We start from the raw sequence: 18,104 nt of genomic DNA, 5'->3' as shown, positions 1-18,104 counted from the left end.
CTGGACAGAAGATGAAGTAAGGTGTTAGAGAAGCACAGGGAAGGAAGTATTACAAGGAGAAAGTGGTCAATAGTGTCTGACATTTCTGAGAGTTCAGGTAACACGAAGGCCATGTTAGGCTCATTGTTGACTTAGTGATAGCCATTTCAGGGGAGTGATGAAGGTGGGGACATGAATGGAGTGGGCTAAAGAGCAAGAGAGATGAGATATGGTAGTATGGTTACACCTTTCTAGAACTTTGTCTTTCAAGGGAGTGGGGGGAGGGGGAGAGAAGGCAAGAGAGAAAACTATCAGATTAAAGAAGTGGTGGATTTGTTGATTTTTGTTTCTACTGAGATCTTGAGCCTGTTTAAATGCCAGTAGAAAAATCTAGTTGCAGAGAATAAAGGATCACGGGGAGCAGAAGATTCCCAGGGCAACCAGAAAGGATGGATCCAGAGTGCATGGGTTGGAGAGGTTGTCCTGGGATGGAAGGACAGATGGGTGAAGATGCAGGTAGTTGGTGACTGCGTTTTCTTATGTTGGCTTCTGTTCTTTTATGAGGTCGGATGGGGGTTATCTGTTGAGAATGGGGGTGTGTGGCTAGAGGTTTGAAAAGTAGGGATGATTTGGAAAATGAATGGTGGTGTGTGAGAGGATGGGTCAGCCAGGGCAGTGTGATGGGAGTGCAGCCAGTGTTGAGGGCTGTCTAATCCCTCTGCCATTTTTCACTCACCAGCCCCAATCCCTTCTGGTGTGTGGCACTTCCCAACAGAGCTCTGATTGTTTAGGGCTCATCGCTGAGTAAATAGTTGAGCAGTTCTGGGGTTGGAGCTTTGCCAGCTCTTGGCAGTGGAAAAGGAATGTAGGGTGCTAGTAAGAGTAAGAGTATTACTAAAATGATAGGCTCTAGGATCTAAGCTGATGAAAGAGGGAAGTAAAACATAGGAAAGGGCTGGTGGGTTGGGAACAAGCCAACAAGTCAGTGGACTCAAAAATGTTGTAATACTGAGCACACTTGAAGAAAGGTCAACAGGGGAATACTTGAAATGTTATTGTGGAGGCAGGAAAACAGTGAGTCAGGAATGATAAAGGTCCATAAGTGGTTGAGGTGGCATGGAAGAGGTGCCAGTTCTGATGAAGAAAGAAGGACAGGGTTGTTAAGGAAGGCTGCACCTTCTACGTAGTGAGAAGTCACTCAGGGTGATATTAGGACTTGAGGAGATTGGGGAACTGGGACCAAAGTCTCTGACTGGGAGAAAACATCCAAGAGGTTGGAATATAGAATACCAGTGAGGAGAGGGAGAGGTGGCATCACTAAATAGCAGGAGCAAAGCATTCTGGGTGTTTCCGGGCAGCAGGGGACAGGAGGAGTCAGGCCCAAAGGAGACCATGAGGAGTAAAGAGGACATGGGGCCACCTCCTGATTCCGAAGTGTGGGACACCAGGCAGCGACGACCTGAGGGGACTGGAGGGGTGGGGGAGGGTGGTTTTCAGAGCTCACAGAGGAGAGGCCAAGGACAGAGATCTGTTCCCTGGGCACGGAGCAGCAGCCCAATGGGGGGCCTAGTGGGAGGCTTTGGGAGGTGAACAGTGAGGGGCTGGGTCAGGTGGCTGCTGGGGAGAAACTCAGGAGCATGATAGGGAGAGTCACGTGGTCTCTGCAGATAGATATCTGCAATGGGGTCTGCCTGCATGTGAGAGTGTTGTTGACTAATGCCAACTGGGAGGGGTTAGGGGCCTAAGGGCTAGTGGCCAGACGGTGGTCTTATTGCCCTTGGCTGGCGTGGTGACAGACCCAGAAATTGCATACCGTCTTGCCGCTGGGGACGGATAGTGGTGGAAGCAGAAACATAACTGAATGTGCACCGTATGCCACGTACTGTTCTAAGTGTCCAACATACGTATGGTTCATGCCTCATGACAACCATGCCAAGCTAGTAGTATTATCCCCATTTTACAGGGAACTGAGGTTCAGGTAAGGCAAACTTAGTAATCTGTCCTGGGTCACACAGCAAGCGGTGGAATGAAGTTCAATCTCAAGACCGCAACTAACTCTGTGTGTTCCCCACTGAGTTATATGTACTTAATATTTTCCTACATACGTAATTTTGATTTTTAAAAACCTAAATGATAGACTGTTGAGAAGTTTACATAGTGTTTAATGAAAAATTGTCTATTTTTAAAAGGTTTTGTTTATTTGACAGAAAGCACAAGGGGAGTAGCAGAGGGAGGGGGGAGGGAGAAGCAGGCTCCCTGTTGAGCAGGGAACCCAATGCAGAGCTCCATCCCAGAACCCTGAAATCATGACCTGAGCTCAAGGCAGGTGCTTAACTGACTGAGCCACCCAGACATCCCCAAAATTGTTTTCTTTTTTTTTTTTTCTTTTTTTTTTTTTTAGATACCAAAGTTCAGTTTAGTCCTAGAATTAGAGAATCTTTCTTTTTGAGAGTGCTCTCAACGCCTCAGGTCCACCTCCTTGAGGTCCTTTTACCACCTCCGTGATGGATACTTGGGCACTTCTAAATTGTTAGAAGGTTCTTCCTTAAATTAAGCTGAACTCTTCCCTCCCTGTAATTTTTGCCCATTTGTGCCATTTTGAGTAATGCAGAATCAGTTCCTTCTTTCACTTTTCCGCATGACACCGAAGATGTTTGCAGAATGCTCTTGAGTCTTTTCTAAGTAATCTTGTTCCCAATGATATGTGATTAATTCAGAGTAAAGTGAGAATAAGTATCTTGATCCAAAGGTATACTTTTATGCTGACTATAAATGAGCCTGAACTTTTTTTTCGTATCTTCATTACATTATCTCTCATTGGTTTGTGTAATTTAAAATGCTAAGGCTTCCACTGTGTGTGTGTGTATGTGTGTGTGTGTGTGTTATGTAGCTATTATACTAAATCTTGTACTTAGGTATTGCCTTTAAAAAATGTATTCCTATTATACTTTTTCTTTCTGATTGAGATTCACTATTTCAGCTTATGAAGATAACTTAGAAACTAATTCTGTTAACCCATTATATTAGCTATCTTTTCCAGCTCTGTATTATATGCAGATTGAGTACCATATAAATATCTGTAAAAAATGTTACATATAAGAGACCAAGAGGGAACCTTATGGGATAGCAGGAGTTATTTCTCAAGTCTATTTCAGATCATATGACCTGAGCCAAAGGCAGATGCTCAACCACTGAGCCACCCAGGTGCCCCTCCAAGATTCTTAATCTAGGTCAGTAATAAGCATTGTCCATTTCCCCCCTTTTCTTGTCTGATTCAACGAATGAAAGGGGCACTTTGCTTTCTACCGGAAGCCTTGGTTTTCTGGGGAAATTTGTAAAAAATCATTGGATTTGTCCTTGATTTGGCATGACTGATGAAGCAAGCAGCTGCTTAATAAGAAACAAAGCTGGGAGTAGAACAATTTAATTAGCTTCTGTCTGTTGAGCCTTTAATAGAAGCCACAGCTCCACTGACTATATGGAGCTCTTTAGTTTTAAATGAAACATTTTTGCAAAGGGAGACTCAACATGTACCCTAAAGACCCCAGTTAAGTGAAAGTGAATCTGTTAAAAATAAAAAATAAGCCAGACTTAACAAAAAGTAGCCTTTTAGGAATGAGGAATTTCTTTTTTTTCTTCTAAATTATTATTTAAATTCTAGTAAGTTAGCATATAGTGTAATACTGGTTTCAGGAGTAGAATTTAGTGTTTCATCCCTTACAGAAAACACCCAGTGTGCATCACAAGTACATCACCATTTAGTCCTTCTTCATCTACTTCCCTCCATCAACCCAGAGTTTGTTCTCTATCATTAAGAGTCTCTTATGGTGGGATGCCTAGGTGGCTCAGTTGGTTAGCATCTGCCTTTAGCTCAGGTCATGATCTCAGGATCCTGGGAATGAGCTCCACATTGAGCTCTGCATCGGGTTCCCTGCTCAGCAGGGAGACTACTTCTCCTTCTGCCCTTCTCCTTGCTTGTGTTCTCTCTCTCAAATAAATAAAATCTTTTTTTTTTAAAAGTCTCTTATGGTTTGTTTCCCTCTCTTTCTTTTCCCTTCCCGTGTGTTGTTTTGTTTCCTAAATTCTGTATATGAGTGAAATCATATGGTATTTGTCTTTCTCTGACTTATTTTGCTTAATATCATACAGTATAGCTCCAACCACATCATTACAAATGGCAATATTTCATTCCTTTGATGCCTGAGTAATATTCCATTGTGTGTGTGTGTGTGGGGGGGGGTTTGTGTCTATAACACCTCTTTTTTATCCATACATTAGTCAATGGATGTTTAGACTCTTTCCATAATTTGGCTATTGTTGATAATGCTGCTATAAATATCAGGGTGCATGTGCCCCTTTGAATCAGTATTTTTGTATTCTTTGGGTTAATCCTCAGTAGTGCAATTGCTGGATCATGGCATAATTCTATTTTTAACTTTTTGAGGAACCTCCATACTGTTTTCCAGAGTGGCTGCCCCAGTCTGCATTCCCATTAGTAGTGTAAGAGGTTTCCCCTTTCTCTGCATCCTCACCAACATCTATTGTTTCTTGTGTTGTTAATTTTAGTTATCAGTTAATTCTGATAGGGATGAGGTGGTATCTCATGATTTTGATTTGTATTTCCCTGATGCTTACTGATGTTGAGCATCTTTATATGTGTCTGTTAGCCATCTGTATGACTTCTTTGGAAAAATGTCTATTTATGTCTGCCCATTTCTTAAATGGGTTGTTTTTGGGGTGTTGTTTTGGTAAGTTCTTTATAGATTTTGGATACTAACCTTTTATCATATAAGTCATTTGCAAATATGTTCTCCCATTCCATAGGCTGCCTTTTAGTTTTGTTGATTGTTTCCTTCACCGTGCAGAAGCTTTTTATCTCAATGAAGTCCGAGTAGTTCATTATTGCTTTTGTTTCCCTTGCCTCTGGCAATGTGTCTAGTAAGAAGCTGCTCTAGCCAAATCAAAGAGAGTGCTGCCTGTGTTCTCTAGGATTTTGATGGTTCCCTATCTCACATTTAGGTCTTTTGTCCATTTTGAATTTATTTTTATGTATGGTGTAAGAAAGTGGTCCAGTTTCATTGTTCTGCATGTTGCTGTCCAGTTTTCCCAACACCATTTGTTGAAGAAACTGTCCTTTTTCCATTGGATATTATTTCCTGCTTCATTGAAGATTAGTTGAACATATAGTTGTGGGTCCATTTCTGGGTTTTCTATTATGTTTCACTGATCTATGTGTCTGTTTTTGTGTCAGTACCATATTGTCTTGATGACTACAGCTTTGTAATATAACTTGAAGTCTGGAATTGTGATGCCTCCAGCTTTGCTTTTCTTTTTGAGGGTTGCTTTGGGTATTTGGGGTCTTTTGTGGTTCCATACACATTTTAGGATTATTTGTTCTAGCTCTGTGAAAAATACTGGTGGTATTTTGATAGGGATTGCATGAAATGTGCAGATTGCTTTGGGTAGGATAGACATTTTAATACTGTTTGTTCTTCCAGTTGGAATGAGGAATGTCTTTAATGGTGAGTTGTTCAAGTGTTTTTATGTTAACATGCTGGGTAATAGTTCATAAAATGGATAATATTGTGTGATACCTACTATGTTTTATAATATAACTTAGAAATCATTAATGAGGGCAGCCCCGGTGGTGCAGCGGTTTAGCGCCGCCTGCGGCCTGGGGTGTGATCCTGGAGACCCAGGATCGAGTCCCATGTCCGGCTCCCTGCATGGAGCCTGCTTCTCTCTCTGCCTGTGTCTCTGCTTCTCTTTTGCTCTCTCTGAATAAATAAATAAATAAATCTTAAAAAAAAAAAAGTTGCATCTTGAAAAAAAAAAGAAATCATTAATGAAACAAATGCTCATTATATAGTTGAATTTTAACAAAAGTAAATGAGTAGCTTATGTCCAGCCACCCACCAGGACTAACAGGGAACATACAGAATCCTTCAGGGCAAGCTATCCTCACAATGAAGCTTAAACTCTCCACTCTTTTCTGGTTACTGGTTTCATTTTTTAATATTTATCTGCCCACCTGGCCTCCAGATCCCCATTTACTTTAATCTTAGAAAACCATTTTCCCTATTACATCTCACTTAGTGAATTATAATGTTTAATTTATGTACAAAACTTTTATGTGTTATTTGGTTAATATTAAACCTAGGTTAAAAGATCACAAATTAAATTTTTAATACCCTAAAACACATGTTGAATTGTAAAAAAAAGTAAATGAACAATAAGGTTAATGGAATCTCAGGGAGAAGAATTGTAATATCAATATTTTTACTGAGCACACACATCAGAAAGAAAGAATGGGGAAAGAACTCATTACAGACACATGAGTTCTGTCAGAAGGGGTCCTGTGGGAGCCTGATTCTTATTATGAGGTACTGGTTGGAAGGGAATGAAGTGGGGTTATTGCTAGTACAGTCAATGACTTGGCTTTTCTCTAGTGAATTGGCTTTAGTAGGTGACTTTATTTCTTCACATGAGGCAGCTGGAAATATGTATTGATTCATTTCCTTTTCTTTTGAGGGTCAGCTCTCTCAAAGATGGAGCCATTTCTAGAAATGCTGTATTTGCTGAATATGAGCAAATGCTTTAGTGTCTTTCTTTTGGTCTGAATGTTCCGAAGATTTTTAGGATACAAATACAGTTCAGTTCAGTGAGATGGAAAACATACTTTGAATGTGTATATATGCATATTACTATTCTTTCTACTAACTCTACCATTAAAACCTGAAGTTCTTTTATAAAAATCTTTTATTTTAGAGATAAAAAGCCATGGGCTATTTTTGGTTCAAAGATGTGTGTGATTGCAGAATACTTCTTAAAAGTTAAATTCTAATTTAAGCAGCAACAGTGGTATAGTTCTTTTTTTCTAAGATAGTATTATTCTTCTTAACATTTTAATTTTGTTTTAAATGTCATTTGTCTCACTGTACAATTTTTATAATATAATTATTTTGTTTTGCTGTTGCAGATAATCTTGGTTTTATTATGATTTTTGGCCTAATTGTTTCTTAGAAATTATCTAATGAACTCATATAGATGAGGAAGTTGAGGCATAGAGAAATCAGGTGATTTTTCCTAAGTTTAATTAAAAATATTACTAAAGGAATACCTTCAGTTATAGTACTTGAAATGCCCTCCTAAACTCTAAGACTTAGATAATTTTGGAAATCATACTGTTAAATTTGCCTTCTAAAATTGACAATAGTGAGATATTTAAGATAAGTTTCCCTTTTCTTTAAATACAAATACAAGATACGTGACAAATAGCTGATAAAGACTTAAAAGTCTTTTAGTTTCCTTGTATTCTGGTATTTGTGCAAGTTAAAATACATTATTAAAAATGTAAGCACATAACTCTTTTAAAATAAAATTAGATTTGTTTTGAGCAATTTAAAGCAATTGACAGCTATCTTTTTTTTCTTAACAGGTTGAAGAAATATGGACACCAACACCAAAGTGGTCTCCAGCACTGTTTTTACCAGCTTTTTCACCTTTCAGCTTCTTTTCTACTTTATAAGTTTCTGGTTTTCAGCAAAAGTTTCTCCAGGTTTTGTTAGTCTCAGCTTTGAGAAGAAGATTGAATGGAACTCCAGGTAAAGCATATGAAAATGTAACTGATTTTTGAAAGTTAGTTTTATGAAATAAAATTATCTAAAATATTTCCAAAAAATTGTTCATTTAAGGTCTAACAAAATTTAAGGTCATATTTTTTTTATTTGACCTTAGGAGGAAAAGGAAAGTAAGTAGATAGATCTCATACAAGAAAATTCTAAAAATTCTTCTATTGAAAGATGTTAGGAAAAATTGAACTTTCTGGGGAAGCGTGGGAACATTTAAGTAGATTCCAGCTGACTTCAGAAGAGTCCTGTTTTACATTCTCCTCTGAAACGTTTATGATAACAAACACATGCTCTCTGGAAGTGATCACAGAAGTTAATGTTGGCTGGGGCTGTGAGTAGCCTATATATAGTGTTGTCTGGTTTAGCCAGACTGAAGGCAGTTAAATGCTGTACACCAAAGAGTGTGGTAAATGGTTAAAATATCTGTCTCTCTTTTAATGAACTTTTTATTATAATTCAGCCCACCAGAATCTATTCTTTTGTTAAAGTAAAATACACTTTTTAGATTTTATTTAAGACTCCCTCCCCCCCCCCCCAAAAAAAAAAGGAAAATGAGTAGTACTTGTTTAGGGTATAGAAATCTGCAGAGTTTTAATTAGTTGGTTTATGGATATTTTGTGTGTGCAACTCGTTAACCTTTCACACAACGTTTCAAACACAAAATGACTCTGATGACTGCTTCATGTGCTTGAGAACATTTCGCCCACACATCACTAAGCATTTGCAAACTACGGTGAATTGGAGCAGCTATCGGTATATTTGTTGTTGTTTACTTGAAGTTAATGCTAACTATAAAATGAATTCAGGTCTCTAAACTTGCTATAATTATTTTTCATCGAAATTTCCTTTTAGAATTAACTTCTGCCAGAGTCTAAGTATTTTTTTGAGAATGGTCATATTTGACTGGAAATCCCCTCTATTTGAGCCAAATTGGTTTGTAGGCATCCACTTTTATAACTTAAGACTGTGAATAAGACCTCAGTTGTTTCCTTTTGCACCTTACACTGATTTGTCCAGTTCATACATGCTATAGCTCTTTTTACCCAAAAAATGAAAACTATTTCTCTGTGTAGTTTTGAAAAATAAGTATGTGTTTTTTGTCTTAATAGCACAAAGATGTTTTGCACAAGCGGGATACAAAAGATACTAACCATTATTTTCAAAAACCCTTTCTAACATGGAGATAGGTAGAATAGGGAAAGAGAAGGAAGGGTTGAGGAGTGGGATGGGAGACCAATTTTCTGAGAGTAAATTTTGAGCTATTTTCATTTCCTTTTCACCATTGTTAGGGTAGGTAAGGGCATCTGAATCTTGGAGAGCAGGGAGCCCACGAAATAGGGATGGTACAGAGAGATAGAGGGAAAGATGAAAATGAAATGAAATTGAAAAATGCTTTGCATTATTCAGTCTAATCACTGCCATTCTGTGGTGTGCAGAATCACCATTTGGGAAACTGAGTTCCTATTTGAAAAAGGAGTCTGGGATTATAGAAGATGCGTTACCCTATTCAAATGGTGTTCTCTCTCTTTTTGTCTCTCTTTCAAATGTTCTCTTGTTTCCACTCCAGCTTGGTTTACATGAGACTGAAACTGTGAGGTAGAATGTAAAGAAAGAAAAAAGATTGACTGTTTTTTGAGTAAAATACATATATAGGTCTTGAAATCAGCTTCCAGTCTTGAAACACCCAGATCAACACAACCCACATAATTCTTACTAATAATCAGGAAAGAATCTCTGAATAATGAGCGGTCTAAGCCCTACAGAAGAAAAAAGGACAGGAGGAAAAACAACTCACCAGAAAATTCACACCTGAGAGATGACAGTTTAAGTATAAGTGATAAATTGCTGTATTTAATTGTTGCTTTTTCAGAAAAAAACATACTTATAGAGGTATTATTTATATCTTATAATTAAAAAACATTTTCTTATATACACTTGTTTTCCTATGGTATAGAAAGTCCTATTGTGTCGAAATACTCCTAATTTTAAAATCCGCTTCTCTAATTTTTAACTCTTGTCTGTTTGAGCTATATAATTTCTGTTGGCAATACTCCTCCTAATTGCAAATGATCTAATCAGTAACTTTAAATTGCTGTTCTACAATGGTCATTATTTCCATTATTTCCCTGTCTTTTTATTAGCACAAACATTTCTTTTTAACCTTCTTTGAAAAAAAAAAAGTATTTTCCTTTGGGCATCTTGGTGTTTCATTTTAGACTGTGAGGAACCTACATTTTGCTTTGCCAAGAGTTTGATTTTAAAGAATAGATTGTAAAAAAAAAAAAAAAAAGAAAGAAAGAAAAAAAAATAAAGCATAGATTGTGGAATGTTTGCTAAACAGAGGTTTCTGAATGCATAGACTTTTAATGCAGAGGAGTATGTAAACATAGGGTATTTTTTTTTTCCTGCTCATTACAGTGGGAGATTATTTGATCCAAATAAGATTTAACTTTTCTCTCATGAATTATATACCATTTCCATCAGCTAGGGCTTGTAATTCTTCCCATTTATCATGTAACATTTCAACACAAAAGGGAACTTGAGGGTTGAGTATCAGGAACAAAATGTTTGCATTTTTCCAAGGGGAAACTTTCTGGTGTAAGTTTATTAAACACTAAAATAAGTTAGTGAGAGGTTGTGCTTTCTGGTGTCACAGAATTTTTGAATGGCAATAGAAAGCTGATTGTATGATTATTTAGATGGAGAGTTTTGTTTGCCGCAAAGGAACTTACATCCTTAAACTGCTGTGTTTGGAGTATAGATACCTTTGGCATGAAATTTCCAGACTTGTAAACCAGATAAATTGGATTATTCACACTTTGAAATGATCTTTTGGTGTTACAAAGTATTCTTTGTCAATGCCTTTAAATTAGTGAGGATCAGGCAGCCCGGGTGGTGCAGCGGTTTGGCACCGCCTGCAGCCTGGGGTGTGATCCTGGAGACCTGGGATCGAGTCCCACATCAGGCTCCCTGCATGGAGCCTGCTTTTCCCTCTGCCTCTCTCTCTCTCTCTCTCTCTCTCTCTCAATACATAAAAAGAATCTTTTAAAAAAATAAATAAATAAATAAATTAGTGAGGATCTTTGAGCATTTTAAATATGATGTAACATGGTATATCTATTTAGACCTACACTATTAGATCAAGCATATTGATTTTTCAAGTTACAATAAGACTTTCTAATATCAAGCTTCATATTAGTTGATATGTGTCAGTGTTAAAGATTTGGGGTCATATTTTAGACAGAAATTTATGATATCCCATTAATTTCTAAAGAGAAAATTTTGCTGTTCCTTTTATGCTTTATTCTAATGAAGAGAAAAGAAACTTAATTAGTTGTAAACTTTTTCATTGTGTGAATAAATACACGGTATCCTATGTACACTTCTTTAAGTAGTGTATCATAGAGCTTGGGTGTTGGTTGAATCATTAAATTATTAGCAAGATATGTTCGTAGAAACTGATGTTTTTCATCTAAACCTTATTCCTTCTATAAAAGAAAATTCAGCCCGGATCTCGTGAACATTTTGGTTTCACTCAAGTGTTTCTTTTAAAAATAGATTTTCTGTATAAATTCATGGTCCTCAATTTTTCTACTTAGAATTGGTTTCATAATAATGATAAAAAGAGACTAATAATAGCTATTCTAGCTTTCTCATGGATTGGTTATAGGAATCAAGTGCAGCAGTGCATGTGAATGTGCATTTAACACTGAAATCTCCAAGGCAATAAATTTTCATTTCACGATCCATTCGAATTCGATTCAAGAATATAGAATTGGTGAAGGTCAGTAGATTTAGAAATTATTCCTAACTGTTTGGAAGAGGAAACTACTGCTGCAGTGATGTTGTTAGGGTTGGGGCTTGGAGCAGGTTGCAGGGTAGTGGACTTACCAGGTGCTCTCTGTACAAAATTTTGTCAACCTCATCATTAGATAGGCTCTGCTCTCTCTCTCTCTCTCTCTCCCTCCCTCCCCCCCCTCCCGCTTTCTCTCTTAGTAGGCTCCACACCCAATGTGGAGCCCATCACAGCGTTTGAACTCATGACCCTGAGATCAAGACCTAGGCTGAAATCAAGAGTCTGATGCCCAACTGACTGAGCTACCCTGGCACTCCTGCTTTGGAATATTTAACCAATAAGTGATTCCACAATTTTCTTGCGGGAAATTGTAGACCTGGGCATCCTTCTTGTTATTAATTCCAAAGTAAAGTCATAGCCCTTGGATTTCTAAATGGCAATTTTATATCATACTCTTAGATGTACTCCATTCCTATATTTAAATGCTTCCAGATTTAACTTCTTCAAAATGTTAAATGTCTCGCTAGAATTACAGTTTCTTGCAAAGAACCTAAAATCTTTATATTTTGTTTCATTTCAGGGTAGTATCTACATGCCATTCTTTGGTGGTTGGGCTTTTTGGCCTGTACCTTTTCTTTTTTGATGAGGCTACAATGGCTGATCCACTCTGGTAAGCTTTCTTTCCAATATAGTCAAATTGATTTCATGTTTTGATATTAATTATTAATAAGAACATCTCTTACTTTAAAATGGAAAACATATTGATGGTGCATGGTTTATTAAAATGCCTGTGTTCAGGCTTATTTCAGCAAGATGCAATAAAAGGATTTTAGAGTTGAACACAAATAATGAGGGCCACTTTGTACGAGTATCACAATTATCCAAAACAGGGAGAATATGATGACCATGTAAACATCTATACTGAGTTAGTAAAACCAATATGTTGTAACCACTGTTTTGAGCAAAAATGAGTTACTATTGAGATAGGATAGTCAATGTGGATAATAATCTACTTAAGACTCAGTCTTGTGTTTAACCCATCATTTGGTATCAAAGGTATAAAAATGAGGATTATAGATGAAGTTGAAGTTAGTACCACGTGAGATTTGAAGTACTAATAATAACTATGTTCAGCAATAATAGGATAATTTCTAAGCTGACTCTTTTTGAAAAATTTAAATGTCATTCCAATGGCAGAGATATTGCAAACTGTATTTCCTGGCATTATATGAGAAGGCTTAGTTTCGCTGTTTGAGAGGTGAGGTATGTTTTGAGAAAGCACTGCATAGGGATGTAGTAGATGAGGGCTCTGGGGGATGTGGGACAATTTAATTTTTGGTTATTTGTTTGCAGCAATATCATTTTAATAAATATGGAATTATGCTCATCAGAATTCAATCAGTATTGATAAATTCTCTTTAGAAAGGTATTTTTCAAAGTGAATCAATTTAGTGAATTTAATTCCATAAGGTTTTCATGTTATCTACCTAAACTGTTTCTAAGTTTTTTCTCCTAATTTTATTGTAGTAAATGATTGTCAACAGAACCAGTTCTTTTGGGAGGTAAATTTTATGACAAAGATTTGATTCAGTGACCAATTCTTGTCCTTATCAGGCTTTTTACTTTTCTTTGATGCTGCAATTTATTCCAGGTTCAATTTTCCTGGGTTATATTTGCAGGTCAAAATTTATAAAGAAGACGGGACTTCTGCTAAACATTTCCATTTGCAGTTTAGCTGTTATCAGTTTAATTTTGTGTTCATTTCACCAGTAGTTCACCTTATAAACCAGATAAAAGGCTAATAGTTCATATTTGTTTCTTGGCGTAAAGACAATTATTAGAGCAAATTGTAGGATCTTGATATGTATAGGTTTTGAAACAGCAGAATTAAACTGTCCTGTTCTGACCATTTCCCAGTTGTGTGATAATAGGCAGATCTCTCCAGTCATCAGTAGAGTGATACTAATCATAGTGTATTGATTGCCTTAAGGTCAGGGGCAGGCTAGATGACTTCTTGAGGTATTTGAGTCTCTGATTTAGAATAACGAATAAAAAAAAAAAAACACCCCAAAATACAAAAATCCAGCATCTGGAAATCTATTTGAATCCTTTCAGAAACAAATCATACGGGAACACATTTATATGGAGTTGTCTTTTGGTAAAACTATTTATATAAAACTTTTAGCTAATATAAGAAATTATGATTATTTGTGTAGTTAGAAGTATATCATAGCTAACATAGGACCTGGTACAAATGACAATTTACCATTCAAGAATCTATAGGAAGCATTTTAATTCTATTTCTCAATTTAAAAAAAACGTAGCTGTCATCTATAACCCACATGCTAAAAAAAGGAAACTCTTTTTTTTAAATATTTATAGGGGTGATTCATCGCTTGTGAAAGTGAATATCTCTATTGCTACAGGCTACCTCATTTCTGGTATGTGATATGTTGGTCACTATTTCTTTTTAAACTACTCATGGAATATAAAAAATACTGAAAGGAATTAAAAGGGAAAAGAGAGAAAATGAATGGGAAAAATCAGAGAGGGTGACAAAGCATGAAAGACTCCTAACTCTGGGATATGAATAAGGGGTAGTAGAAGTTGGGGAGGTGGGCAGGGGGTTGGGGTGACTGGATGATGGGCACTGAGAGGGGCACTTGACGGGATGAGCACTGGGTGTTATACTATGTTTTGGCAAATCGAACTCCAATAAAAAAATATACCAAAAAAAAAAAAAGAAAAAAATTTAAAAAAATAAACTACTCATGGGATTTTGCAAAGAATACATAGTCTGTGCTTTTGGTTTATTTATTTGAGAAGCTGCTTGTGGGACCCATATAGAGGGAAAAAATATCTGCTGTGATGGTAGAACATGAAACATTTTTCTTGTTGGCTCTCGGGTTCTATTTGAAGATAGAGCTATGAGTGGGGTCTCAGGCCAAGATATTTTTTTTACTAGCAATGGTCCATTTTTGGCCTAAAGGGTCTCTCAGGTGGAATGGGTGGAAGCAAATGAAGTTTAAGCATGAAGGTCTTTTTCACTTGCAAGGACACTTGAAATGCGTTCCTATGCTTGTGGTTTTGTATTGTCTGGGGAAAGTTCACAAAGGAAAACTATTTTAGTCATAATCCATTAAGATCATGGACTCTTTCTGCTCCATGTTTCCCTCTGTTATATTTCTCCTCTTGTGAGATGGGATTGGAATAACCTTTTAAACAAGAGACAGAGGGGAAACTAAGTGAGAATGTTTGTTTAGCAAAAAATACCGTCATTGACAAGGATGACACAACATTTATAGTACATCCCATGCCCTGCTTAATGAGTGTTGTCCATTCAGAGAGTAGTCACCACCCAGAAAGTCTTTTATTTTTTTAATATTTTATTTATTTACTCATGAGAGACACACAGAGAGAGGCAGAGACATGAGCAGAGGGAGAAACGGGGAGCCTGCTGCAGGACTCAATCCCAGGACCCCAGGATCACGACCAAAGCCAAAGGCAGACGCTCAACCACTAAGCTAACCAGGTTCCCCCAGAAAGTCTTGTATAAAAGAAACTTGATAAAGTTTTCCTCAAATAATAATCTGAAGCATTTAAAAATAAGAATTATGAACTGAAACCAGCTTTTCTAAACCAAGCTGAATGAAAGTGAATTCTTTTTATTCTGTCTGTGGAAAATATGACAAGGTCATTATCATAGAAATTGGTGACCAAAGAGTGTACAGCCAAAATATGTAGAGGAAAATGTATCTTTGCAGGTCTGTCATGCAGTCAGTTCTAATACTGTTATCTTTTCTTGATTTTCACATTTGTACTATTTGCTTTCTCTTTAAAATTTGTAATCTGAATACTTTTTCTTAAAATATTCACATCTAGTTTTGTATCAGTAATTTTCTTTTTTTTTAGTGTATAAAAGAAGATTCCAATATTATATATTAGCTCCAACCCCATAAATGCTGAATCCTCCCCTGGTTTCCATCTATGATAGCCATTTGCTTCCATGTCTAAATTTCACATTTAACCATTTGGGAAAGAAAATAGTTGTGTTAACATTTTGAGAAGTTTTTGTTTCATTAAACATTCTGTTTTGTTAAGGGAAACTATTTTCTGAATCATGGTGCTTAGATTTAGGATCTTTTAAAGAGAAATTGATGCCTTGACCTCTTTGTATATCTTTTGAATTGGTTTAGGTTTTTTTTTTCTATTTTGAATGAATATTTAATTACATCCTTTGTTAATTTTTAAATATTGTTTGTTGAATTTGTGTCATAAATGAGTTGTCATTTTGTACCTTTTCTGCAGCCATCTTATCTGTCTGAATTGTTATAGTAGCAAACATCAGTAATTTAGGCTTATTTAAAAATTATCTTTTTCAATAACATTTCTGTTTTATGTAACCCTGGAAACAAGTTATTCATTTATACTTTCAACAAATATATTACCTGTGTGGTCAGCACTGTGCTAGATTCCCTGACTTGGGCTTCATCTGGGGGTAGTCACAGTAGAGTTGGGGAAACAGTTGTGTGGAAGTGATACCTTACAATAACATGGGTAATTAGACTAGTGAAGTAGTCTTCTCCTTAAGGAAGAAAGTTAAATACACTTGAAAAATAAAACAGCTTTCTTCCTATGTAATATCTCACTTATTTTTCCTTTTTTCAGATTTGTTGATTCTCATTTTGTATTGGAAAGTGATTGGTGACAAATATTTTATAATTCACCATTGTGCAGCGCTGTATGCATACTACTATGTACTGGTGAGTGCCAGAATTTACAGTAGTCTGACAAGTAGACAAGATTGGGAATGATGACTTAAAGGTGAACAGACATTGAAGCATACAATTTTCAGTTTATAGAGACCAACTCCAGATGCATTCAGGGATCACCCTTGTGATATGTCATCTTTTTATTAACAAAAATAATTACTTGTGTGCTTGTATTAGTATGTCTGTTTGGATTTATAAAATTTAAGGCAGATGACCCTAGTTTCTTAAATTTTCACTTAAACCATTTAGGATTTTGTAGCCTTTGATATCTGCCTGTCTTTCTAGATGCGTTTATGACTAACAGCCAGAGTTAGGAATAGATTCTTATATAACCAGTTACTATAATTCTTTTCTGTTTAATAATTGTATAATTACATGTATATATGTAATTACATTGAAGTAGACTGGAGCATTTGGGAGAGTCTTGCACAGATACTTCATCAGAGTTCTAAGACTGAACTAAAATAGAGGGTACTACTCAACAGAATGTTTCAGGCAGTAATGCATATTGTTTTATATCTAAGATTATTTTCCTGCATTATACCTTTGTAAATTAGCAAGTTTATATCCCTTGTATGTTTGTTAGGTTTCTCCATAATCAATTATTTTTAAACCTAGATATGCCAACAAGCCCCAAATAGATATTTGGAAATAACAGATACATGTAAAATAGAATAACATAAATTTTATTTTTTTTAGAAAGAGTGTGTGCAAGCGCATGTGTATGCATGGGCACAAGAGAGAGAGCAGGAGCAAGGAGGGCTAGAGAGAGGTGGAGAATCTTAAGTAGGCTCCACACTGAGTGTGGAGCCCGACCTGGGGCTCAGTCTTATAACCCCGAGATCATGACCTGAGCTAAAATCAAGAGTCAGCCACTTTATTAACTAAGCCACCGAGATGCCCCTAGGATAATCTAAATTTTATGTAATAGTTATGGTATACCAACTCCATGTTTTCTACTTTTTAAAACTTAAATATAACCACTGACTTTTTCTTATTTGGTTTTACTAAAGTCCTTATATTATTGGCCTTTCATGACTATATCACCCATTTGAAGTCATAAATCTAAATCATTAACATAAATGTCTTAAAAACTATGCTGGTTTTAATGCTATAAACAAGTGCTTTATGTATATCCAGAAGATATCCTTTATTTTTCTGGACCAATAGGCTATTTTTAGTGGCATTTCCTACTGTTTGTCTTTTTAGATTTTAATAGATTATAAGTAGTTATAAAATATAGATTTTTACCTTTTACAGTTCTTAAATATTTGGTGTCAAGCACTTGTTTCCTAAACACTTGCTTAAAAAACATGAAAGCTGACTAACAAAATACTGATTAAATCTGGGAAGAATGTGTGGGTGCCCATGTAAGTTTAGTATCATACTGCAGTATAGAAATATGTTCTCTGAACATGCGTCACAAATAACCATTGTGCTGTGAAAAGAATATAAGCTGATGAAAGATAACAGGTCACTTAATGTCAACTTGTAAATGTGAATATGATGAGCTGCCGTTCTCTCTCAGCCCTTGAATTACAGGCTTGCCAAAGGGCTGGCTGTGCATGGATTGGCAGATTGAGTGTTTAATTATGTGGGATAAATACTGTTTTCTCTTTGGACTTTTATGCTTTTATAGAAAAAAAATCAAGGTGCATGATGGATTTTTTTGAAAGAAATTAACTTTATTTAGTTGATAAAAAAATTAACTGCTGTATTTTCTAGAGATGATTGCTTTTTTGGTTTCTTCCTATGTTCTGTTGTATGAAATAAATGATATGAGGTAAATTTATCTAATTATAATTATCTAATTAAGTGAATCTATTTAGAGGGAAACAAAAAAAAAACCTAGAAAATAATAAATGCTTATAGATGTAGTTAGTGATCCTTTGTCATTTATGGATTCTACATTTCCAGTTCAACTCT

The 18,104-nt window shown here is 36.0% G+C and overlaps 1 protein-coding gene across 10 annotated transcripts in view; it reads left to right on the top strand.

Annotated features, from left to right (window-relative positions):
• The window catches only part of LOC490151 (TLC domain-containing protein 4), a 103,601-nt gene that overhangs the window by 46,453 nt on the left and 39,044 nt on the right, over positions 1 to 18,104 (top strand). For 9 of the 10 annotated variants that reach the window (XM_038541264.1, XM_038541260.1, XM_038541258.1 and 6 more), the window contains 4 exons: positions 7,418 to 7,583; positions 11,987 to 12,076; positions 13,789 to 13,847; positions 16,075 to 16,169. In XM_038541264.1, coding sequence (XP_038397192.1) covers positions 7,429 to 7,583; positions 11,987 to 12,076; positions 13,789 to 13,847; positions 16,075 to 16,169 — 399 coding nt within the window. In that variant the 5' untranslated portion in view covers positions 7,418 to 7,428. Of the gene's footprint in view, positions 1 to 6,207; positions 6,363 to 7,417; positions 7,584 to 11,986; positions 12,077 to 13,788; positions 13,848 to 16,074; positions 16,170 to 18,104 lie in introns of those variants that run through there. The other variant, XM_038541263.1, reaches the window with a different exon arrangement.

This window comes from Canis lupus, chromosome 6 (assembly GCF_011100685.1).
Source record: "Canis lupus familiaris isolate Mischka breed German Shepherd chromosome 6, alternate assembly UU_Cfam_GSD_1.0, whole genome shotgun sequence".
Taxonomy (NCBI): domain Eukaryota; kingdom Metazoa; phylum Chordata; class Mammalia; order Carnivora; family Canidae; genus Canis; species Canis lupus.
Note: the sequence above shows the minus strand (reverse complement) of the source record. Positions and strands in the feature narration are given on the sequence as shown.